General features: G+C 40.8%; 1 protein-coding gene across 7 annotated transcripts in view; it reads right to left on the bottom strand.

Moving 5' to 3' along the window:
* Positions 1-10,783: 10,783 nt before the first annotated feature.
* mid2 (midline 2) overlaps positions 10,784-26,983 on the bottom strand; it is a 168,308-nt gene continuing 152,108 nt past the window's right edge. For all 7 annotated transcript variants that reach the window (XM_085426289.1, XM_085426282.1, XM_085426307.1 and 4 more), the window contains 2 exons: positions 15,587-15,794; positions 10,784-15,245 (listed from right to left, as the gene is read on the bottom strand). In XM_085426289.1, coding sequence (XP_085282415.1) covers positions 14,822-15,245; positions 15,587-15,794 — 632 coding nt within the window. In that variant the 3' untranslated portion in view covers positions 10,784-14,821. The remainder of the gene's footprint in view (positions 15,246-15,586; positions 15,795-26,983) is intronic.

The following is a 26,983-nucleotide window of genomic DNA, read 5'->3' as shown; positions in this document are numbered from 1 at the left end:
ATGTTTGGTTGGGCTGCAGGAAGTAGTGAGGGTGGTGTACAGGAAGGGGTGGGGGGACCTGGTTGTTCTGTGTGTGTGCCAGGCTGAAGAGAGGTGTAGTTCGAGAGCGCTTCCCCCTGAGTTAACAACCCGCTGGCTTATGTGCCGAATAAACGGACAAACTGAGACCCCAACCGTCTGGTTCTTGTGAACGTTACAATACCCACTGATTATGAACGCATAGTAAGTAAAAAAAAGGCGAGCGATAAAGTAATAATCAGTGCATCACTGGACACTCCCAGCAGCCTAGGCCTTTTGCAGCGTAACTAAGGGACAATTCAGGGTAAAGCACATTGCTTGTGAGGGGAAGGATTTTAAATTTGACTCTAGATTTAAATAGGAGCCAATGAAAAGAAGTCAGTATTTTTGAAATATATTCTCAAGTAAAGTCAGAATCCTTGTTAGATTACTTTTGTGTTACTCTGCGACTTGGCCTGACATCATCTATAAAATCAGCAATTACAGTGTAATCATTGTTTAAATCACAACATCCTAATGAGGCCACACATAAGACTGAGTCTTTCCAGGCATTTTTGAAGCATCATATGAGAAGAAATAAAATTGTATTGTAAGTTATGGCTGCACTGATGGAATTTTGACTATGGGGTTAGCTTTGTGAACCAAATACAATTACAGTCTGCAACAAATTTATTTTCTTCCTTCAAGGTATTATCCTTGTGATAATCAGCATACTGTGTTTACACTACATGTGGACCAAGGGGACGAGTTGCTGTTGTTGCATGGAGAGATGTGAAAATGCAGGTAGGGCTGTAACCACAGGCTATGCTGAAGGGTGTGCAATAAGCTATGCAGCTGCAGTGTAACTATGATGTAGATTTTATGCAGAACTATGGATTTACTTTTAATTTCAGTTTCTATTATGGACCACATTGCTCGCAAGTTTGTTTATATACACAGTATGTTGTTGAAAGCATTGTTCTTACTTAATGCGCCCACGATCAAACTTTGATCACGAGGTCCAAAAAGATGAAGTTTAAATATTTAAAGTGGATTCTTACATGTTTTTTTTAGCTAAAAGAGAAGTGAGTCTTTGAATGTTTGCAGTGCTTTCGTATTGTTTCCATCATTATGTACTTTTGTCGAACGTCTCTTCTTCCGGCTGCTGTGGACGATCCAACAAAACCAACCCCAGAATTCTCAATCAGCCATCTGCAGTTAGAACAAAGCAGGGTTTCTGAGACCTCCAGGGTGCTAAGCAAGCTCTGACAAGACGAGCAGTGTAGCAAACTGATGGGATGCAGCTGGGCTTAACGGCGCGGTGTTGGTTGAACAAAACCAAACGCTCTGCTAAGCCTCGAAAAGTGAGAATCAGAGAGAGCATTACCTAAACGTGCGGGAGAAACACAACCTCACTTCGGTGTTTGAAATTAGGTTGTATTGTTTTCTTGGTGTGGAAAAGGGCAGATACTGAATGTGTATGGTTAAAGCTGAACATTATTTTGCTAAACTGAGTTTATGCCCATTAGATTATTTTTACACACCTTACAACAGTCTCACGAGAAACATATTAAGTCCCTTACAAATCAAGAACCATAAAATATGAAAAGCGTACAACAGATGTTTAATCGTGGTACATTACCACTTAAATGGCTATTTCTATACCCAACCACCGATTAAACCTCTGTGCTTAGTGTACGCATCAATTCATCTGTCTAAAATGACGTCCATTAATTAAATTAATTGAAGTCCTCTACATTTATTCAGTCACTCCATATTTCAGTCTTTCTGTACAGAAATGCACTGCAGTGGACAAATCTACAGTTCTGCCAGAGCTTGAGCTGCATTAGATTCATGGCGACATTTAACTTTTGGCTGTGGTGAAATGTCAGCTTACTGAGAAAAGAAGCAAGTTCTTCACCCCGCAAGTGGGGAGGATGGCAGATTTAGAACTGGTTCAAAGCCAACTAAAGCATATGAGACCTGCTGGCTGTTTCTCCACATGTAGTGTGCTTTATATTATATTATTATAGTACAGTAGATCCCTACAATCTAGTGCACAGTAATAGGAAATGTCTGTCCAGCTCTATTTAACTCAGTCAATCGTTAGATGAAAACAGGCAGGAAACCTCTGTGATTACATTGAGAAGTTCTGTTATTTATGGATCATTTATGGTGGATGGGATAACATTGATGTAAAGCTTTGTGGGGCGCTGCAGCCTGAGTGCTTATTATTGAGTCCAAATGCAATCAAACCTGGCAGAAAATCCTCATACTTGATGGAAAAAACGAATCGGTCAAAGAAATTCTAAAGCACACACGCTGGCAATTTGAAGATTGTAATTAGTTATTAAAATCCTCTCAAAACATCACCGTAAAGAAGGATGGAAAGAAAAACGATGGCACTGTTATTTCTCTCCTCTCTGACAGATTCGATATGTCATCTGTTGCTAAACAAATCCATGTCATGTTCAAACAAAGCTATTCACTGAGTCTGTTTAATGTTCGCACCAGTTTCTCGCGTTGAGATTAAACACACGTCAGTAGCGTAAGGGGATATCAGATATCTTTTATGGAAGTTCTACAATATTCACCACTGTTCAAAAGTCACAAAATGTTCACTCATTTTCAGGCAAGTCTTTCTGTCTGACCATTTCAGAGGGTTGTTTTTTTTTGTGTTTGTTTCTTTTTTCAACCACCTATGAATCATTCAAGCATAGAAAAGGCACCCAACTCCAGGGATGAACCAGTGCACATAACAAACAACAGCAAAAAAATAAATAAATAAAAATAAAAAATTAAATTGTATCAGTAGGCATTTTGTTGCCAGCACACTGGTGCAAAAACACATAATTTGTTTCCATTTTTCCATTTCTTTAGCCAATTCTATGAAAACACCAACGATAACACAGTTTGACAGGTATAGAATACTAGTATTTTTGCACTAACAAGGTGATTTCTAAAGACCTATTATCTAAAACTTAGCATATCAAGGCAAGGTGTGAATTGTCTCCTTAAAACATCTGAAGAAACTAGGCGGGTCAGGGAAAAAGTGGTAGGCCTCAAAACTATCTACAGCACATGAACAGTATTTGAAAGTCTGCTCATCACCACTGCAATAAAAGTATATCTGGAAAGAGAAATACGCAATGAATGCTCTTCAAAAAACCTGGAGAACTAACTTTTACAGAAATTATAAGAAAGCTTGCCTGAGATAGTTCAGGCTGTGTTGAAGAATAAAGGTGATCATAGTAAATATTGAATATTTACAAACTCTTTCCCCACTTTTTGTCTTATATATTCTGTATTTCAATTTCACATTTCTCCCCGTTTTCCTGGTGAAACACACAGCAAAGAAATGGAGGGTGTTTTTCAGTCCAAATATCTTTGCATTTCTGATTGAAATCTGGACTATAAGTGCTTAATTTCAGCTATTCACAAACCATGGCAGTAACAGTGGTAAAAACAGGTGTTGATGTGTAGTTTTGTATCTGTTCAGAAATCTCATTCTAAATCAGAGTTGTCCACGATTAAAGACTCTGGGTAGCAGTTAAGATGCTCACAAGCCTCCAGCTGAGTGCTGCGCTGGGAGCGAGGGGGTCACCTCTAAAATTGATTGTATATGTATGCAGTGAACAGCAGCTCAGAACGCCTGGCTTTCTGGGTGATGTTCTGCCTGGGGACTGCATAGTTTTCCCGGGAGACTTGTTCGTCCCAGTCACCCCTCGAGGGGGTGATTGTCTAGTAGTGTCAAATTTATGTCAGTATGGCTTCATTATTCACCCTCTCTCGCAGCGCACCCTTATTAGAGAACATCTCGTATGCAGACGGGGAAAGACACGTGTGCCACGGACAGTTATTTTTATCATGAGATGTAGCTTATTAAGTCAACATGTCAACCTGAAAGCATCTGCAGCTAATGGGCTTCCATCAGCATGAAGGATGGATTGATAAATATCAAAGATGAAAGAAGACAAGAGCAGAGGCGGCTTGATAGTAATCATAATAAGGAGCATCATTTAAATGGTGATGGCTGTTTTGGCGCACAGATCAGATATGCATGGATCAAAGAGTCATCATGGTTCACTAAACAAAATTATCAGGCTGCTTTTAATTATTCTATCTCCCAGGAGAAGGATTTATATTAGGAGCTTAAATAATCAATCATAATGCAGTGACGTAGGCTGTGTTTATGTGCAAGCAGGATATACGGAATCAAAGGTTTATTTTTTTGCTGCTAATAGTTACAATGTTTTAAAAGATGTTCCAACAAATCTCATTTCTGAGCACTAAATCATCCGACCATCTGTGCGGCGCAGACGTTTTCAGTTGGTGCTCCATGTGAAATGTTATTCTTGTTTCGGTCCCTGCAAAACAGGAGCTCATGCACAAATACTGACTTCACTGCGTTTTTATCTCCCGCTATCAATTTTAAAATGCACCATAAACCGCAACCCCCAGCTCCTAAGTAAGAAAGTCCTGAGTGTATTTTCTTGATTCATTAACCTGTGAAAGTGGCTGTAGAGGATGATGAAGAGCTCCTCCGAGACACTCTCCCCTAAAGCTAAACCAAAAGCCTCTTCTGAATTGTTTCATCCAAATAGAAACACTCAATCTTCAAGACAGCTTGGTCAAAACGCTGCACTCTAACTGTGAGTGTGGGCCACCTATAGTTGTTACAGATACACTTATACCAAACAGAGCTGACAAAATGACGTGTAATTGATACTTGAATTGTTTTATAGTTTTCCAAACTCCTCATATAAACTCACAGTGTCCATTTTTTTAAAAAAAAGGAGAAAAACAAGGTGCACGAAATCTCTGCAAAGGTAATGCTTTTAATATTCAGATAAAAATGCAGCAGAGAGAGAGGGAAATGCCTGAATATAAATGTAAATTATTGACACACAGCACATGGTATTTATAACAATAATGGAGCATGAGTTTTTGTCTGGATTTTTAAACAATGGATCCTTGATTACAGAATGTTTTATGTGAAAGTTGGTGACTCATTTAGCCAGCAGCCATTGATTTGTTGGTGATTTTGTCACTTGTTGGCACGTGTGATTTATGCATCCGCCGACTGTATATCTTTAATTTGGGGCTTCGTAATAACCTCCTGTAAACATCAATGGAATTAAATCAGAAATCAAAGCATTGTAAAGTTTTCATTTTCACATCTATCTACTGGAAATACTCTGCATGGTTTATCCAAAGGAGTTTGTGTAGCAGGACTGGACTGGACTGTGCTAACTATTACCTACATTATTCTAACATTGGCGTAGTCATAGAGGGTTTGTACTAGGGAGCTGGTAGGTTAAAGACTGTTTAACGTACTTGATGCCTGCCTTCCCATGTGCACTGCTACAGAGGTTAATAATAAGGAAACTGCGACTGTAAACATCCTGATCTGCTGCAGATTTAGGATGTTTTATCAAGCTGAATCTATGTGGTTTACATAGCTTTAGAGGCCAGCAGCATGGTCATTTGAGGAACGTCAGTATTTGTCATTTTTTGAAAATGCCAAATACTGAAAATGACACAATTATAGGCCCTGTCCTCATTTACATGGGCATTTTCTACGCGTTTTAGTTCACACAGAAATCTGCATTTTAGGTTGCTGAAAAACTTCTTCCAGGGTGGGGACTTCTGTGTTTAAAGTGTGGACAAGTAAAATAAAGATATTTATATTGGGAAGTCAAAGACTTTACTTTTAATGCTCTTTTTTGGACAGACTGCATGCCTGTTGTTTGTAGACTTCTGCTTAGCCAGCGTTTCTTTTAGGTTAGCATTAAATTACCACCTGTTGCTTTATAGGTCATTCAAATCCCATAATGTTGCCAGATGATCTGTCCTTCAGGTAATGGCTGGCTTGGAGTTTATGCCTAATGTCAATAGGCAAGAGGTGATTACCAACCTATTGCAGCATTAGCATTAGCAATGCAAGAGATAGGCATTGGTCATTTTAGAGTTACCAATTTACCTGATGTGTTTATCCAGAGGAAGCCAGAGTCCCTGGATAGAATCCACACAGACACAAAGAGAACATGCAAACTTGCATTGCTGTGAGATGATGATGCTGTGCTGACCCTACAATGTACCATCTACACACATATATTATGCCTAAATCTGAAATGGAAATGGTCGCACATGTTTTAATTTCATCATAGCTTGATTATTGTAATTCGTTGTTGCTGTGCCTTAGCAAACGTTCACACTGGATCACTTTCATTTGTTTCACAATTGTGCTGCAGTGCACAATTCTGAAACAACTATAAAGTTTAAGATTCAGGTTTTGGTGAACACTTAAGAGCTCTTCGTGGTCTGTTGCCTCCTTGTATTAATGAACTTCTACATGCATATGCAACTTCAAGGTCTCTGGGGTTAGCTGATCCGTGCTTGTTGGTGGTACCTTGGACCTTCAAAGTTGTGAAACTCACTTCCATTGGTTTTAAGTGGATGCTGTTGATGACTTAAATGAAGAAATTCTATCCATTTATATAGTTTTGATTGATGTATCTTATTTTTATTGTACAGCACTTTGTGACCTTTGTTCTTGAGAAGCAAGAATATCCTTTTATTGTCATTGTACATGTACAAAGAAATTGTGGATTTTCCTTAGATTTTCTCCCTAGGCTCTTCATCCATATGTCAATGACATGGTGTTAGCTTCATATCTCCTTGAAACTAACTCGCTGTCAGTTTCATGGGGAAAGATGGAAAGGCAGAGATTTCTGCTGAGATGTCTCTAAAGCACCTGGACATATCACTCTCTTTCAGCGGGACCATCAAGCCTCCGGGGCTCTCCGAGATGCCACCAGGTGTGTTGATTAATTCCTCCCTCAGAGATTAATCTGGACATTGACTGTGGAGTGTGAGTGTTAGAGTGTGTCCGGGTGTTTAAGTCTTAGAGAGAGAGAGAGAGGGATGCTGTGTCTGATAGAGACAGAGCCAGTGGCCTTGGTGATCTACACTCTGTTTAGATCCTCATTTCCCAGAGTTCATAGCTCTCCTCCATCAACCTGCAGGCAGAGAGCCAAGCTTTTGCTCTCTTCTCCATGGTGGTCTAATTCATCCTCACTTAGGAAAGGTAAAGGCAGCCTCTGTCTTTCTCAACAGGTCTAAAGGCAACACTCCCCCACACACTTTGCTTTGATCCTGCCTTTTTTGTTTGTTTTATCTTTGATTTATTATCTGATTATTTTTTTTATTTATGTACTGGAAAATATAAAAAAGAGCTTCAGTCTCTGAAGAATTTCCTTAAGCAAAGGTTAAGTAGTTCAAAATGAAGCAAAGGGAAGAAAACAACCTTATTACAAGACACGTGCAACCACCCACGTTCAAGTAGGCTTACACACACACACGCGCGCATGCACACACACATTCAGGACTGCATGCACAGTTGCACTCCCACACACACTGTTGCAGTCTCTCATTTGAAAGCAGAGGAGCCTCTGCCTAACAGTTGCACAGTTTAAATAAGCCAGATTCTAAATAAAGTGTCTGTCTTTCTCCTAAGCAGATGGTAATGAAATTAGGCCTTCTTTCTTTTTTTTTTAAGTCATTCCATTCTGGGTAAGTAGTGTATAGGTGCAGCTGGGACAGGTGTGTGGGTAAAACAGTGCCAGGGGCGTAATGCATATTTCTACTTCACTGTATCCAGCTGTGCATTCGTAGTTCTGGCAGATATGAACTGCAGTGACACGCACAGATGGACGTTCACAACTCATGAAAAATCTGGCTGGATTTGTGTCAAGGGGGTAGAATTAAGTGATGGTAATAGCAATAGATTTTAATACTGGTGACAAATGACCAAATATTGCTGATAGGCCCCACTTGCATTTAGTCCAACTTCTTTCCCCCATAGTGAAAGAACTGGATATCATAAAGCTTAAGAGATGATAAAATATTGCTAGTATTCTGCATTCATTTCCCAGCTAATTATTGTTCGCAGGATTTATTAGGTTATTGGTGAGTATAGAGGCAATGCTATTATGCCTAACTGGAGATGGACACAGTTGGAGTCAGTGTTTGCGCATTGCTTGATTCATATACATCTGCACTGTTTATAGAGCTGCCAAGTTTACTGCCTTGAATAAGCAATGGTAAGCAAACACATGATTTCATAACAGCTATTACTGTATGGTAGGATCAGCAACAAAAATAGTCGAGCTCTATTGATTGCTGGACTTATTATTTCAAAAGAAAAGAAAAGAAAACTGTCTGTGTTCTTTGTTCATTTTTTGACTCGTTGAAGTTTTATTAAGAGCTTGATGTTACCTGGAGCTGGGGTGCAACCTCAGCGTTGTCCTGTTTCTTCTATATTCTTTTATCTGTTCAAAAGATGCACTTATGTTGACTGTAATTCATCCCACACCTTTGCCCAGTTATTACTGCAAAACTGTTGAATAAAATTGTAGTTTTGTTTTTTTGTTTAAGTTCTGGTAAAAGTCCTGACAGAACTGTGAGAAGCAGTCTCCTTTGGAAGGCCAGATGGGGTACATTACAGCAGTATATCATCTGCTTTTGATAAGATCTTTTTTTTTTCCACTGTTCTCTGTAGAGTGAAATTACTTGACCTTGCTGTAATTTAACGGTGAAAAGAAAGAAAGCAACCACTCTAATGTGCAGCATGGCTCTTAATCAGATGAGTTCTTACTTCATTTTATCATTAGAAGAGTCTGTTTTTGCTGGTTGCTGGTTTGTTTTACTAGGTTATAACACAGTCATAGCAGCTAATAATAATAATAATAATAATAATAATAATAATAATAATAATAATAAATATGAATGAAATATACATCAAACAAAACTTAGGCCACAAGTAGTGAAATGCTGCCCATCTTGTGCACTTTTCCTTCTTTGTAATTAGAGAGTTGTTGTATGCCACATTAGAGGCTTTAGTGACAAATGACTTAACGAGCTACACAGGGAGTCCTAATTATTCTGCAATTAGAAATGTAATTATGGGTTGCTCGAACAGTTTGCTTGCTAGCAGTGTGAGGGAGCAGAGGCAGAGCGAGTATCACATTTAACCATTTGCTAATCTGTCACACACGGAGAGGTAGACAGTGCCCCAATCTTTAAACCTGTGGCCTAACCTGGCCCTGTAATCCATCAGTGCACAGGTAAACTAGATTTTAAAAAAGCCCTGGCCTAATGAGATAGATTCATAACGCAGGATTAAATACCGCGTATGCATAGATGTGCACATATATTTATAATCATAATGTCTCCAAACCTTCCGGGAAGTTGCAGTGACATAATGGAGAGGTAATAGGTTGAAACTGGATTTCTCTGAGCCTGTCTATGTTATTCAATAAGCAAATCTACATTAGACACTACATTATCATGTTAATCAGGTAATGAGGTTCAACATGTAGCTTCTAGTTAAATAGTAATGGAAATGTAGCGAAGCAGGGATCTTATTATAGTCTTTTCCTGTTTTACAAAACAAGCTCTTCTACACTGTTTCTGAGAGCAGTCCTTTGGCGTTCTTGGTAGAGAGAGAAGGTCATAGGGCAGAATGCATTAAACCACCACATTTAGCAGCTGCAAGAGAGTGTCTGGTCTCGTTTTCACTTTGTGAGTTTGTCTGTGAGTGTTTTATAAGGGCAGAGTTTTGGTGTGAATACTATAACCAGAGGTACTGCAAAAGCATTTGAGTGTACTTTGACTGGTATTTATATGTATATCAGTCGAAGGGCAGATTTTGTCCACATGCCTCAAAGCGTGCAGGCTACAGTTACAAGTTTCCTGGTGAGTAGATGACACTATAATGAAGCCAGAACGTAAAGATGGGTATGAACTCACTGGTGTATCTGCTCGTGTGATGCATTTTAAGGCAATCCATCCAATCTCTTGTTCTTTTCCAATTCAGGGTTGCAGGGGTTATCCCAGGTGTCATAGGGCAAAAGGTTGGGTACACCCTTGACAGGTTGTCAACCATTCACACCCACATTTACACCTAGGGCCAATTTATAATCACAATTTAACTTAACCCCACTAATGGCATGTCTTTGGATGTGGGAAGAAGCAAGAGTACCTGGAGAGAACGCACGCAGACATGGGGAGAACATGCAAACTCCACACAGGCCCACAGCTGTCATCTTATATGTTAGTATACATTTTGAATTGTTCAGCCAGCTGAAATTCCCCTGGTTCCCTTATCACACTGTTAGAGCATTCCTGCTGCCTCAAAGCAAATTAAATGCAAATTACATGAGCGGGCTGTTCATCCTTTCAGGGTCAGTGTTTGTGTTTGTGCCATGCTCGCAGGCAGTGCTGGGGCCAATGCACTACAGTACTAGTTGTAGTGAGTAACTCGTGCCAGTGATGGCAGATGAGGGCTAAGAGGGTATAGCCCTACAAACCCCACCCTGAGCTCTGGATGACCTGCCAGCCTGGCAACCTTACTGCCCCATGTACCGTTCCAGGGCTCAGCCTCTTTGAAAGCTGTGGGTTGTAGTTTAAATTCCCGTACATGTTTGTAAGACCTGTGAGAGGCAAACAGTTTGTGTTTCACAAGCTGCTTAAAGGGAGATTTATTATGAATCTTTCCAGTCATGTTGATGTTTTAATCATGTTGGTTAAAACATCAACATGATTAAAGAACAGTTTGAGACTTTAGGACAGGAGCATCGCCCTGTCCAACCCTGGAATTTTTTTCTTCACTCCTCTCTTGGATCTCAGTTTTTTCTGTAAATACTTGAAATTATATTTAGCAGTTGCATCATTTTTGAGTAGCAAACCTAAAAAGAAACTCTTGACTCCAACAGTTTTTGGGATCAGACTTTTAATTGGACTTAAATTCACATAAATAACATTGGTTCATATATATTTTGTATAATATACAACTTTATATAATATATATTTCCCCCTATGATTTACATTCCTCTCTGACTAAAAGTATATCTGTTATATCTATGGAAACAGGAAGCATTGCAGGAAGGCAAAACTGCTCTTTTTGTGCTGTTTCAGTTTTCTTCTCTCTCTTTTTTTTTAATTAAGGTCCAAATGTCAAAAGGAGAGGAGTGCCTTTCTTTTGAGTTGTAAAAAACCAAAACCAAAAACCAAAAAACATTTTCCAAGTTACACAAACAGAAAAGCAGAAAGGAGAATCTATTGCATTGTCTCTAGGGTATTACACTGCACTACAAGGAGTGGGTAGCTATTGAAAATCATTCACCGTATATATTTTACTGTATTGACTTGTGACACAAAAAAAGAGCACTGCAGATGATCTGATATGCATGGCAATGAACATTTTCTGTATGCTTTCGAAGTTTTTTTTCCCCCCATTGTAAAAAATAAAAATAAAAATTGAGAATATGTTTGACTCGACAGGAAACCCTATCTCGAAGATAAGGACAGAGTTACAGCATGAACCTGCGGCAAGGTCACATATTCATGCAGTGACCAAGCCGAGCACACTTGCACAGATGACTTGAGCTTGTCGGTCCAGATCACAAATCAACACTGTTCGGCTGCTGCGACCGACATTATTCAGCAAGATGAATGGATATCTGGAAGTCAGGTAACGTTCGGTAAGCTCCCTGCTTTGTTCGTGTGCTGTGTTATCTTTGACATGTGGAACATCTCTATCAATCAACACCTCGAGTAAATATTCATAACTGATGCACCGTTCAGTTTCCCTTGGTGAATAATGCAGATCCGATTTTCACTGCCATTCCGAACTGACTCATCAAGGAACTTTAAGGTCACAAGCAAATGATTTAAAACAGTGTGTTTGCAGGGTATGCCTGCTTTTTCAAGTCAAGGAGATCATAGCCTGTCAGAGTAGAAATGTTACAAGACAGTCAACAGTTATATACCCCGTGATGAGTAAAAGGAGTGAAATTGGCAATGAGGCGTAAGGTTTCTTGTGTCAAATCGGGTAAAAGTCTGCATCTTTTTTTAAGCACAACCTCCAGTGTCACTTTGTCACAGCTTCTCTCAACTTTCTGGCTACGTGGCCTCTTAAATCGGCAAAAACTATGATACATATTTGATTGTCTGAATCAGCCCTGCTTCCTTGAATATCAAACCAGAGAGAAACTGTCACCCACGCTAGGCCTTTAAATCCGAACCTGAAAGCAAAACTATTTTTTCCAACTTCAGCTGCTATTTCAATAGTGATCAAGAACAGAAAGATTTTCGAGGTCAGGTCTGCTTGTAAAATGTTCAGGTGAGCCTCTACCCAAAGGGAAAAAACCTAATTGGTGAGCTTGAAAGAGTTACTTAAATTACCCGGTGAACTGTGAGATCCTATAATGTATCATGCATTTATCACGACAAGACCAACCTAAACTGAACGTGGAGTGTGTTGGTGTGTGTGTGTGTGGTAACAAATTACAGAGGAAAACACAATCATGCCATGACATTGCGACAGACAGCAGGTTTAAGTGTTAACCACCTCCTTCCGTGAAAAGTCAACAACAAACAGCTATTAGTTATTCATTATAATCACAATAAAAATCCCACAAACACCATCATAATCATATCCCTTTTCTAAACGTAGTTTCACTGTATGCTATTGAAAAAATGCAATGGGGAGGACAAGTCGCTGGTTGTGTTTAAAGCACAGTAAACAAAAGCTGTGACTTCTTTCTTTATTGCAAAGTTCTCCGAGTGACCAAAAGAGGTTTTACTGCAGTATGTTTTACACGCTAACCACCATAAATTACTTTGAAAATATGAGCAGAAAAATAGGATGAGTTAACACAACCAGCAGCAGTGCTTATTGTCTCTTACCCTCCCCATTACAACCCTGCCACACATCCATCTTTTTCAATACTCACAGAGGGGAGTTAGTGTTAATTAAAAAGTGCATCATGAATATGTTGCGATTAATAATAAAAGTAAACTTTTTTTTTCCATAAATAACACTTTTTTTTCCCTCTAGTTATCAATAAACCTCTTATTATACAAGTCGAGTAGTCACACGATTCAAATCTGGCCCCTGGGATCTTGTTAATAAAGAATCCGGGAGCGACGCTAACGCTTCCTGGAATAAGGAAGCTGTGACCTGTCAATACAAAACAAGACTGACGGGTCAAATCCAAGAGGAAGATCGAGGAAAGGACTATAGCAGTGACCACACATAGCTATTAAGGACACAACACATGAACAGCGGCAAGGAAATACTTGCAGTACAGCCTGCTGTAGTAGACAAACTGAAAAAAAATGGGACATTTTAAGAATCAAGAGTCTCTGTGTGGGAAAAAGAATACCACTCTCGTGTCTGGACTGATGCGGGAGGTTTTAGTGTTTTTGTTTCATCGGTATGATCACACTGTAAATGTGTCACATTTTGGGAGTGCAGATGATGCTAACGTGGCATGTGTTTAAGCATACATCATTATACTCAAAATATGCAGTTAAGCTCTGTGTTACTTTTACAACCAAGAAAAAAAATACTACTGAACTCGCTGTCTTAATTTGTAGTTTTTTTCCTAGTCTCAAATCTTCTTACAGTGAATTTGCAGTTACTGGTGTGCATTATTTTTCCATTTTGTGCAGTAAATACAAAACTCTACCAAGCTAGAGATTGTAATGTCTATAATTGGATGTCTGCATACACATTTGGAGAAACTGTAAGATACTTTGATATATTTGCTAAAATATGATCAGCAAAGATCTGTTCATAATTTTGCTTTTTATTTGTTTTTATTAATGTAGAAATCAAAATCAAAAAAATGACTGAATAAAAGCTTGGTATTGTACGTTTCCCAGAGAATGTATGTACTAGTGTAAACCTTGTAGGAATCAAACTTCCCCAAAGGAAAAAAGCTCCTTTTTTGGGGGACAGAAAAAGTCCAGGCTGGCAGCATTTCAAAAGCTTACCCATTCACACGTTACACTTTTGTTAAATCTGTAATAAAAGACAAATTTAAACACTTTAGACACTTATGATCAGAAGGTTACGTTCTGCAGCTTGAAAGTTGGAGCTTCCACAATTTATGCTACAAGGCCAGCTCGGCTGCTTGCGCTGCAATAACAGACATGAAAGTGGCATCAATTTTCACACTACTAAGACAGACGATAAACTAAACAAATCCTGACTGCTTGACCCTAACGCTGGGGGGGATCCAGACGCTCTGAAATGATGTGTGGGGTAATTTGCTGGTAGGTTTGTGTTTACTTGTCCCCTTAGAGAGAAGGGTAATTTATAATCAAGACATTAAAAGATCGGCTTTTTTGGGAACAACAGTGCCCCTGATACTCAGGGAATGAGGAGGCTCACTTACTGGTTCGATACAGCTAAAAATTGTGATTCTAAGCATCTGCTATGGCCTTTCCATCCACCTGTTTGATAACTATTATGGATCGGTGGATGGCACTTTGCACTGCTGTGGTCAAAGCATCAATCGGTTTTCTATTCATTTTTCTCTGTATATTTTTCCTTTTCTGTCTTTCTCATAATCTACCACAGGTTAAGTAGTTTCACTGTTCATGTGCTGCACCTTCAAACTTTAAATGGCTGACATGAAGATTCTCACTTTGGTCTTCTGCCTGGGGTGAAACACAGATGAAAAAAGGAAGACCTTAAATGGTCCTGAAAATACAGGACACCAAAGCTTTCTCTGTCAGTGACTGCAGGGCATCGGATGGACTTTACGTATGCTGATGGCTGCAGTCAAAAGACCTCATTCCCATTCGTTGATGATGGATTTGCAAAATATTGGATGGCTACAAACTAACCGGACTGACATTTTTCCAGACTGCTGTGCATATTTGCAACTTTTTAAACCCATATGAAAGTAACTAGCTAACATGAGCCACCGTGTCAGTGTTTTAATCGCATTTACAGTCACACGACCACTCAGTGGCAGGCCTTCATCCCGGTCAAGTATGGCGAGTCTTGCCGGCACATCCCCATTTGCTGCTGTTGGTGCTCTTGAAGATCCGAGGCCACACCATCGACAAAATCGGGGACAGGTAGCCCTGAGAGAATCATGACTGACTTGTTCCAGATCATGAAAGTGGGTACAACAGGTAGGAGGAAGGAGATTTCAAAGGTGTGGATATGCTGGGAATTCATGGCATCGTAAAAGGACAGCGAATTGTTGTCGTAGTCCAGCAGGACACCCAGCCGCCTCAGCTGCAGACTCGCCTCCACCAGCATCTCCTTACCATCGTGCCGCACCATAAAGTTGCTGTTGCAACGTGAGAACACCCACGAGGATGAGTTTTTGCCGCTCCATTCGTTTTTTGGGGCTGATTTGTAAGCCACGCCGATGGCATACCTGCAGGGAAAGCACATTTTGGAACACATTACTGATCTGAAGCAAGTGTCCTCCTTAATGACTTTACTTACACAGTCAGGCTACCTCATGCTGAGGACACACAAGATACACGTAGCCCCTTTGGGTTTTTTGTGCATGAAAAAGGTCTACTTCACAGCCAATTAGTGAAAAGAATATAATTAGGATAAGAGTATACACTGTGTGTGGTGTGTGTCTGTTGTGTGTGTGTGGGGGAGGTTGCGTAACAGCCTAGATTTAAACTCCCAAAAGAAAGATATTTCAGTTTATCAAGCCTCCTTGCAGGCTTGTATAATGCACTTGTGCGTACGTGCAATTCTTACCATGTGGATGCTCCGAGTAGCACCTCCCAGTAGTGACACCCGCTGTCAATAAAGACATTACCAGCAGCTCCATAGGAGCCTGTTCCGCTGAAGCGCTCCGGGGTGTGGCTCTTCTTCAGCGAGCTCTCGTCCTTCTCCATGGTCAGGCAGTCGTTGGACAGACGTAACTTCTTGTGGGCTGTTTTTGGGTCCAACTTGAAAGGTTGACCTGGGAGGAGATATAATTACGTGCTGTTACTGTATGTAATAATAAAAATGCCGTCATCATTAAATTCCAAATCTTCATGAATGGCACACAAACAAAGATGTGACCTGAGATGTTTAATTATTACCTCGATAATGCTGAAATATTATAACTGGGTAGGTTAAGTGCTCATTTCTAATGTCATTTTTAATACAGATATATCACGGTTATATTTATGACTATGATTATTACTAGCAGTGACAGCTGTACATGGTGTAACAGTAACAGATGGATAAACATATCTGTATTTATAAATGATACACAAAGGAGGAGTAATCTTATATAAATTAAGAATTAAGCACTTGCTAATACCTTATAAATACCTTATTAATGCTTAATAGTGTGACATTATTATACAGCGTTAGTTATTCCTGTAATGAAAACCCAAATACAGAAGCTCACTGTGCACATTTTTAGGTATAACATGCTCATTTTATACTACAGCTTTCAAAATAGTGTCCAGGTGTTGTTTGACTTAAATTGCTTTGTTTACTTTATTCTCATGAATGAATATATTTATTGGTTGTAGAGCTGTGGGTGTTATGGGAAATGTATTTTTGATTTGTAATAATTCCACCAATGTTGACCTCAAACTTATCGATTGATACGGCATACTAGAACGTGTGTTTGTTTAGTGCATTAGCTCTGCGCGTGGATATAAACAGAACCAAAACAGGAGGGGGATTATTATATGAGAGACACATCAGGAGGATTAGGTGACAGCCAAGGCAGAGAATGAAGAGATTGCTTCATCTTTGCTGTTCTCAACTGCAGGCATGCTACTGGTGTGGAAGCCAAGATTTTTGGCGAAATACACAGTGTATCTGTGTGTAACAGTTTTTGTTTTCATCAAGAACATGTTCAGTGTTGGTGCAAACATCCTGTGTGAAAATAAAGAAGGCAAATAACTGCAGAGAAATGGCTTCATACAGCCCATTAAGTAATGATTGAGTAATGGTTAGTTATATGCTCATGCTGCTTAAGCTGATTAGCTGTATGGAGCTGGTAATATGTGGTTAAAGTGTGCAAGTCTGGTGAATGTTGCAACGTTTGAAAATGGTTCAGGTACACAGTGTACTGGAAATATATGAAAATATTGCAACGTGAGGGATCCAATCATGATCAAGTGATCATGGCTGACTATTTTATTTTTTAGTTCCTCCGTGTTTTAGGTCCCACTGAGAAATAAACTAGGAGACGAACCAGAACTGTGCCTCCAAAATTGACTTACATGTTGCTTACACCTGCACTCCTCACAAAGCTTAACTGACAGTGTTTTTAGTCCGGACTTCAGGTTAAAACACACCCAAGCTCATTTTTGGTCTCCACCATCTCTTACTAAAATATTCTCTCTTTCAGCTCTTTAATGCTTCTGTATGTTCACCTGCTAGTTTCTGATTGTGTGTCTGCCATTGTTTTTTTTCCACTCAAGCTTGTGAAGTGAAAGAGGCCGGCGATGCCACAAGATAAAAGGAAGAAAGAACCAAAAATAAGAATAAAACGAGAGGAAGATTTCAACCCAGAGCAGCAAAAGCAGAAAACAAATAGAAAGCGGGGTGAGAAGTGCTTGCAGAGAACTCACAGGGAGAGACACAAGAGGAGAATGTTTGAGATACAAGGGCGAGAGTCTAAACTTCAAAGCTTCTCACAGCCTTTGGTGAAAACATTTCGTAACAGTGGAGGAAGCCACCCAGCATTTTCCTCTGTGCCTCCAATCACACAGACTTGGAAATTAGCTGAAGGAAATAGCCTTCACTTCCACCACGATAGGTAGCGGTTGGGGCTTTTCAGTGGAAATGTTACTACCCGGCTGCAACAATTCAGTTTGCAATGGCACCAGTAATTTGGGTGTAATGGGTGGAAAATTGGGAGGGCAAAACTAGGTGAGTGGCAGAGAGAGAGAGGAGCTATGGAGCGAGAAGGAGAAGAGAAGTTGAGGGGATAATATGAGACTGAAGATTGAGCAGAGGATCCCCTCTCAACCTCTCAATGTGTGTGTGCGTAGGCTTCATGGAAGTCAGCCACATCCCTTCCAGACCTGACATTTAACTCTGACACCTCTCATCTCATCTCTCAGCCTCCCTGAGCCTCCCATGGCTTAATGAGCGACACAATGAGGACCCGGACTCCGCCTCCCCTCTCTCTATCTGCCCTTGCCTTCATCTCTCTTCCCCCCATTCTTTCATTCTCATCCTCTCTATCCTCTCTCCACTCTCACACACTCCCCTCTCCAATAATCTGCGTGGTGAGTGTGTGTTACCGCATGTGGATATGAGACGACGAGGCCAATGTGCTGCTGGCAGCCAATTACATTAATGCGCTCTCTTCTTTGAACTGCTTATCGCTGCCAGCGCAGCCATTTCCAAACACTGGGGCTCTGTCATGCCTTTCCAGGGGATGACTCCTGAGAGCCCAGGCTGGGCCCGAGGTTCAGGAAGGGGAGACGCATGTGACGGTAGAGGACAAGCAGGCCCGTACACAAGGCATCAACTAGAGCCTCTCCAAGAAGCAGACATGCCGTTCAGTAAATTGCCAAGAAGAAATGTTTTGAACCGGGGCCAGCGGGATTCTTTTTTTTTTTTTTTCTAAATGACATCAGAAACAGCAGTATGCGACATTACGTGATGGCAGAGCTTCAGTTCATCCTTTGTCATTTTTTTTTTTTTTTTAAAATAAATAGGACAGGGGGAATGAATGAGAGAAAGAGGGGGAGAGAAAGAAAGAAAACCAAAGGGGAGAAGAGACGGTGAGAAGGGGGGGGGGAAGAGAGAGAAAAAAAAAAAAAAGAACTCCTGGGTCTCCTGTATGGAGAAAAAAAACAACAAAAAAAAACAAACAAACAGAGGAGACAGCAAACAACAAAGAGTAACATAATAATAGAGAAAACAAAGCACCATCACAATAAACTAGCTAGTCATAGATATCAATATTTACTAAATAATAAACGATATTGTGCAGCACGCAAGATAGACAGCGCACAGTGTGCTTTGAGGCAGCAGCCAAGAAAGCTTTAGTCCGCGTCTGTGAATACCCATGTGTGCATACCTGTGTGGATCAGCATGCTTGCATTCCAAAGGTTTCTCCATGTAATGATCTGCTAGGGAGTGTGGGGGGGCCACAGCCCCGTCCTCCAGGGTGTGAAGCGGGTATGGAGGAGATCAAAACTCCAGACATCCAGAGGCCCCCAGAACACAAGAGACCATGGAAGACCAACAGAGGGGCAGCCGCGCCACTGTTCCAGTAAGAGCTGAGGAGAGTCCCAGATGAGGGCTCGCCCAGCAGCCGCGGAGCAGAAGTCAGGGGGAGTTGCAGTGACGCGCCCGTGAGCTCCGCCGGCCCCCAGCTGTGCCTGAGTGACCGAGCCCCAGGCCGAGAGGCCGGGGGCACCCCACCTCCAAAGGGGCCCGAGCGAGCCCCAGGCCCCAGGCCCCGACAAGCGGCCGCCAAGGAGTGAGCCGGTGTGTACCCGGACGCCCACCCCCAGACACAAAGAACCACCAACACACCGACACCTGAGGGAGTCCGCCACCGGCAGGGGAAGTGGTGGTGGGTGGAGATAGGCCTCCAAACCTTGGAGGGCCTGAGGTGTCCCCAGAGAGGTGGCGTCTGATACCCAACCTGACATATAGACACAGACATACAGGCACACACAGACACAAACATCCATTCCCACCCTCATGCTCTCATATGCACTCACTCCACACTCAACCAACGTGGAGACAGACATAAAGAGACGCTGTACACACAATCACACTCCCCAAGCGTACTCTACAAACCGGGTCTTGGTACCCTTGCCCCTGGAGGGGGGAATTGCACCCAGACCCAGGTGGTGTTACCCTTTTCCCTGCGGTGGGGGGAGGCAGACCACCCCGACTCCGCAGCAGCAGGGAGGCCCCACACCCCAGACCGCAGTCGGACGGCCAACTCCTCCTACTAGCCCTCCCGCTCCAGCAGGCCGCAGAGAATGGGGGTGGGAGAAGACTCCAAACCTCCCTCCACCCGCTCATTGTAGTGTTGATGCATATGTGTTCTAAGGTGCAATTAAAACCCAGGAGGGCATGGAGCTACCTGCCAAGGAGCAGCAGGTAAGCGCATTTACAAGCGGGATTCTTGTAAATGGACAAAGCCTGAAATAATCAGTTTGCACCTAAACTGTGAGTTTTTTGGCATGATCTCACTGCAAATAAAACTATCAAAATGGACGGTACAACTGAAATAACCCATGAATATGTCGAATAGCTGGAAGGTTTAGAGACTAAACTGTTACAAATTTGAAAAAAAAAAAAAAAAAAAAAAATCGCCTGCAACTTGTAACCACTGCCCAAGTTTTCATTTCCTGTTTTAAGGCACCTGCAAGCCATGTCTACTCCCAGAATGAGTCATAAGTCTGTCACTGGTGAAAATGAGCCCAATACATTTCTGTGCTGAACATAGAAATTTAGCAACTTGTACTTTAGCGTTTTCATTTTATGAAGCCGTTCTACATTACTATTCATACATCAGTACTTTAACTTAATGCTGAATGTCGGACAAACCTACACGCAGTGAGGAATGTTCTACTGTGTGAAAGTTCTTCTTTTATTTAAGTTAAAGATTTGAGTACTCAGTGCGCCGCTGAAGCTTCTCCATGTTGCAGAGCCGCCATGAAATGAACAGACCCAGAGTCACAGCGAGTGTGCTGGTATTTGCTAGCAGCACTTGGAGAACATGCCAAATTTGATTTCTTCTGGAGTGCTGTACTCCTGGCCTAAAGGTGTAAATAAGTCATGTGTGGAGTTCTACATTAGGAAGAAGACCGTTTCAAAATAAGAAAGTGAATGTTTACTTCAAAGAAAGTTCTTACATCAGCTACCTTTAGAAACCACACAGGCATGCCCCCACACAAATAAAACTCTTGACTAAAAATATGCATATTGCTGTCAGATTCTAGAGCCAAAACAATAAAGACGAGATGGGGGAGCAGCAAATCTCAGAGATGTAATATCCAAGCGGTAACTGTGATTAGCGTGCTTCAGCCTCTGCAGAAATACTCAGCGATATCTGTGTCTGCAGAGATAATCGCTCTACGTTAGACTGCCTCAGAGCTGTGCATTGTTACGTACTTGCGAGTCTTTAATGGAACCTTGTAAAACACAGAAATGAAATTGTATCAAGGAAAAAAAGAGAGGAGAGAAATAAAAGAGACAACTGTTGGGGGAGCATTTATAAAAAGTAATTTCATTCCAACTTCATTCTGCTGGGTCTTTGCTGAAGTAGTTGCAGTGGGGCAGCATCTGGGTAATCGACTTTATTTCAATTCAGTCAATTTCACCCACACTTCTTCTTTTTCCTGGCTTCCATTTTTGCTGAGGGAAAGATTGGGTTGCCTCCATAATAAAGGAGATCCATTTTACTACATAACTAAAACAATTACTCCAGTAGAAACAGCAGCATCAGGGACACCGAGCGAGCTCTCGTAACACAGCAGCAGCATAACGCAACCTTGTATCCTTCCACAGGTTTTTACATTTGTTTAGAAGTTGCCAACTGGCAGCGTGCCGTTTTTCTTCTAATTGTCTCGTTCATATGTGACGTGGCGTCGAATCCAGCTGTGCTGACTACTTTCATCTGTCTGAGATACAGAGGTACACTGGTGAGATTAGAAATGCAGCAGCCATGTAACACGGACGGGGACATCCAATAACACTGCATGGGTATTAGGTGCTCAGCATGACTTCTTGGCATCGAGAGTGTTTATGTGTCACATCCTCTCTTTTCAGTCCTTCCTGGGCAATTTTTGGCTCTTTCTACAAAACTTCTCCAAAAACTGGAAAAGTCTTTGTGTAGTGAAAAAGCAAAGACAAACAGCAGTCCTTGATCTTCTGCAGTTTCACCCTTTAACGAACTAGGCAAAGTCTTCAGAGACCAGTGCTAGAAAAATAATATTCAGTAAGGCTTCTGGGTCTGCTTAGAATTTCACTGTGATTAAGAAGCCATTTTTGGAAAGGAAGCGTCTGTGATGGTTCGTTAGAGTAAAAGCATGTGAAAGACTGCCTCCCCCCCCCCCTTCTTCCAGCGAGATTCTTTCTCAGGGCTTTTGCTTGTGTGTGTGAAATGTAATCATTCACTAAAACAAAGCCACGCTCTCGGTATTCCCTCTTTTGTTGTGTCAATTCACATAAATGTGCTGCACTGCAGGAAAAAAAATAGCAAATGTATCAAAGGGTACTTGAAAGCATGGTTTTATTATGAAGCTTTCCTTGGTGAGATGCTGATCGTTCTAGCTTCCAGCGTTCACATTCAGTTTGCAGTCTGGCATTTTAACACAACCCCAATCGCCCCCCTCCACCTGCTGGCATTTTCACCAGCTGAATTAATGAATTTCAGCGAGCAACTATAAGAAAAAACTCTGCCAGCCTCAAAAATACAAATGACAAAACATGGTCATATACTATACTGCAAAAAGTAAATCACTGAATTCCGGTGTTCCAATCACTTGCATGGCCACAGGTGTACAAAATCAAAACAGCCAGGCATGCAGACTGTTTCTACAAACATTCGTGAAAGAATGGGTCGCACTCAGGGTCTCAGTGAATTCCAGAGTGGTACTGTGATAGCATGCTGCCAAGTCTTATCATAAAATTTCCTCACTATTAAATATTCCACAGTCAGCTGTTATTGATAGTATAACAAAGTGGCACATACTACATAGAGTTTGCCAAATTTCTGCAGAGTCAGTTGCTACAAAGGTCCAAAGTTCATGTAGCCTTCAAATTAGTGAGTTCCATGAAATGGGTTTCCATGACTGAGCAGCCGCTGCACACTCCTAAACCTCATGGAAACCCTTCCAAGAAGAGTCGAAGTTGTCATAGCAGCAAAAGATGGGCATGAGGTTTAGGAGTGGACATCATATTAAACTTGACAGATTAAGAATGGGATGTCACTGAAGGACGATGTAGCGTACGATGGCACCATAGGCTTTGAAAGTTAAAGCTGATGTTTAATTGGCTTGGTAACCTTCAAGATAACAATAACAGGATAATAATAAGATCTTTTATTGTGGTTTATGATAAAACTGAGCTGCCTCACGTTCAGCTAATGAGAAACGCTATGTGCTAGCGCTGACAGCTCATAAAAACAAAGCTATTTATAACGCAGTGAAGTGACCTGGCTGTCTTCAGCTCTATGGAATATTTGGATATCAACAAGAAAGATGAAATGATGCAACACTATGTGGGAAGACCAAAGCAAATAAATGCGCCATCAATCAGTACTTCTTAAAAGTTCTTAACTACTTCTTAATAAAGGAACATTCCCAAGAGGGCGGCACTGTGGCTCATTCTTACATTTATGGAAAACAATGAAGCTCTATTGCATCGAGGAATCAGCTAACATCTGTCCAAAAAAACTACTTTCTTGCTGTTTTTCATCATATAATGAAATTTCTTGACAGTGCATACAGTGATGGACTACAGAGTTTGATGCTAGACTGGATCAGCTAGGGGGATGTTCTATTCTGTGTCAATTGCTTGTTTTCCTATGGAGCTGTGATTTATTGTTTTCACTGTCAAGCAACTCAAGGTGCTGTGGGACTTCTAAAAGGTTGCCTGGCAGCTAAATAGGTCAGACTTTGCTTTTTAAATGTCTTTTCAGACTGATTTGCCCCTGACAAGCAGCCTAAACACTGTTGCTTTAAAACCCTCTGAATTGGAATGCCCCTGATTGAAAGCACACACGGCACCCATCTAAAAAGAGTAATTTCAAAAACTTTTCCAAAAAAGAAAAAAAAAAGTCAAAGTGACAGGTAGAGACAAACTGGGAGACATTTGGAGTTTTGGTTTGCAAACTCTGTTCTCTGAGATTATTAAAGAACAGAATCGTAAATCCCACTGCCAGTGTTACTTCAGGGCCCCGTGGGGGCCAGACGAGTTGTTGCAGGATTATTGTTTGTCTTGTTCTTGGAAACAGTTCTTTATGACTAATGACAGCATTTTGGGTTTTTTTTGTCTCATGCTGCATAATGAAGGTGGAACTCGACATATACCTCCCAGAAGGGCATACATAATGAATACGGATCTAAACATAACAGGTATGTTAAACACAATGTTGGAATTGGAGAGAAATTCAATATTTGGTGCTGCGTCTGATTGTTGGGACTTTCTTTTTAATAATATAGAGTCTTTATAGGATATAAATTGCCCTGAGGCGAGTGTTGCAAATTGGCACCACCTAAATCAAAAGAACTGAACTGCTTTATTTAATTTTACTGTTAATCTATTTAAAATCAAAGTCATGGAGATATTCCAGGGCTACTTTTTGTGCATGCACAGACTGTCTCTCTATTGTTTTTAATTTATTTGACAGATCAGAACAAACGGGGAGTTAGAAGTAGCACTGACATGCAAAAAAGATCAACTATCTACCAGGAATGCTTTAAAATCCCAGTATGCACCATGTGCCACTATTCTATGTGGACGCTTCCTCTTCTCCTCCTCTATAGCTTTCCAACCTCTGCTCCGATTTACCTCCTGTTTCTTCATCTCATCTCTACCTCCGACTGTTTACTTTAAGGAGTGCGTGGTAGCTCGGGGCCTGTCATCAGAGATGCATGCTGGGTAAATATTATTGCAGGCCCTTTAACACGAGGAGGGACGTGTATCCCTGGGGCACCTTGACATGTGATATTTTCAGCTGGGATTTTAGCTGCTTACCTAATATTGTGTCTAGGATCTGAGGAACACACACATACACACACCCACAAACTCTCTGGGGTTTGCTGGCTCCCTGCTTTGTACACACACAATATGACTGCCCAGAATAGTTTACCAATAGAATGACAAACATTGTTAAGTCAACAGTCCAGTGTTTGACTGTCAGCAAAGTTGCTGCCTACAGGAAGGCAAGTATTCATTCAGATTGGGTTTTGTTTAGACATAAACAATATGCTCACTCAAAATAGAGGCTAGTCTTTAGTTAAAACAATAGAGCTGCTAAATGAAGACATATTTAAGCCTGGGTTTATATTGTTGGTGCTCCTCCGTCAGACAGTTTCTTTTGTTCTAGAAAATTACAGTGGAGGCTTCACGCTGTGGGACAGCTCCAAATGTTAAGCCAGAAAGCTGGAATGTGAATGCGTCTGGTCATTGTAAAAACACACTATCATAGCTAAACTGACAACATATCAGTGGAGATGAGAATGTAATAGCTAGAAATATTCACAAAAAATTTTAAAAAAACCTGTCATGTTCAAAAGAAGCTGTTCATGGCCTTAGCTGAGGAAATTCCAACTTATAGTTGAAATCAAGCTGCACCGGCACTTCAAAATCAGAAGTTATGAGTGGGACAGCCTGCTCCATAGGACTATAGTGAGTGGCCTGCAGTGTGGAATAATTTTAGACTGTATATAAAAGATGGACACAGCCACCGTGACATCATGTCTGGTTTTGCAGTCTAGAGGATCTTGGTTGTGGGTGTACTGGTGTTTTACTGGTGTTTGAAAACCTGACTTGACAAAGAGCAGATCTGACTTAAAAACCCAGGAAGACACACTCAAGAGCATATCCTGCTTTATTTTCTGTTTCACTCTAACTGGAACTACATTTTTGCAAAATAATAAGGTCGTAGATCAAGAAAGTGGTAGGGCCTTTATTTGCTTACAGTTCTATATAATCAGACGTCTCGTTCCAACTGTCTATGGGAACAACAGTCAGACACAGACAGATAGAGAGAGGCACTGCATGATAAACTGTAAGACCAATCTACATAACATGCAAAAAAGCCACTCATTCTAAATTTAAATCTGTTCTCTGTCCTAAATAACCAAACTGCTTCATACTCTGAGTGCAGCTTTGCTTCTTGTTGACATGAATTCATTACCGAGACAGACAGGCAATTAAAAAAATGCACAAACAGGGCACCGCCTAACAGAAGCAGTCTGGATTAATATGGGTTCTTGTTGTTTTGTGAGCTACAACTTTAATAAATTGTGACCGAGCAGAAATGCAAACTTAATTGAATTGAATGCTTAAAAATGCATAAAAATATTTTTTTGCTTAAGCACAAATGTAATCATTATTATGTCGTTTTCAAAAAAGACGTTTTTTAAATGACTAAATGCTTCAATTTAAAATAATATTTTACTATCATAATTTTTTCTATAATAAATAAAAGATATATTAAAGAACAGTAAAGCAAATATCTGTGAAGAATACGAGTCATAAAAAGAAAACGTGCTTTTTCTGTACTTAAATAACACCACTCTGTGCTTGTTTAAAGTGAATGTGTTTCCCATTGAAGAATTACAAAGTGTAACTGGACTGGCATATTGCACTTTTACCCATCTCTCTACGTTGCTGAGGCCTGGGTTGTATTATTGGGTAAAAGCAGTAGTCTGAGGGCACTCACATCTGCAGACACTCATCCCTGCAAAGAGCTATTTGGTGTCTTTTATTCACCCAACACTCTTCCTTTCTCACTCTCAATCTGTCACGTTTCATCCACTTGCACACGCTCTCTCTGTAGGTTTCTGGCTCCATTTTTTGAAGACAGTCATGTAGAAACCTGGTCACAGTTCAATCTGAGGTAAATGCACAGTTGTGATACTAAAAGGTCACACAAGCACACTTGCTTGTACAGCACTGCGCAAAAGTCTTAAGCAACCCTTCATTTTTTCTTATATGTCGGAAAATGAGAAATAGGTGCGGTGATTTATTGAAACGTGTCCAAACATACATCTAAATTTAGTATATAAGGCAAAATCAGTTTGTACAATTCTAACAAGCTTTAAAGTCAAGATTTGGTATGCCCACCTTTATTCTTCAACAAAGTCTGAACTCTCTTAGGCAAACTGTTATCACTTTTTCAGATGATTTTTAGATGATATTGGATGGATATTGGATGGTGGATCAAAATGTGACGGTGTTTTTCAGTGTTCATAATTACATCAGTTTTGACAAGTTCTCAAACACCACTGACTAAAATACAGAATGAAGCCATGACATATCCTCAACCGTGGTTTACAGATAGCTGTAGACACTTCCTGCCATAATTTCCTCCCGACCTACTACATACATCCGCTTCCGCTTATCTTTTTCAGGGTCGCAGGGGGCGCTGGAGCCTATCCCAGCTTTCATAGGGCGAGAGGCGGGGTACACCCTGGACAGGTCGCCAGTCTG

This window comes from Rhamphochromis longiceps, linkage group LG2 (genome assembly GCF_057381845.1).
Source record: "Rhamphochromis longiceps isolate RC_006_pf linkage group LG2, R_longiceps_female_GT1.1, whole genome shotgun sequence".
Classification (NCBI taxonomy): Eukaryota; Metazoa; Chordata; class Actinopteri; order Cichliformes; family Cichlidae; genus Rhamphochromis; species Rhamphochromis longiceps.
This window is presented reverse-complemented; position numbering and strand designations above follow the sequence as displayed.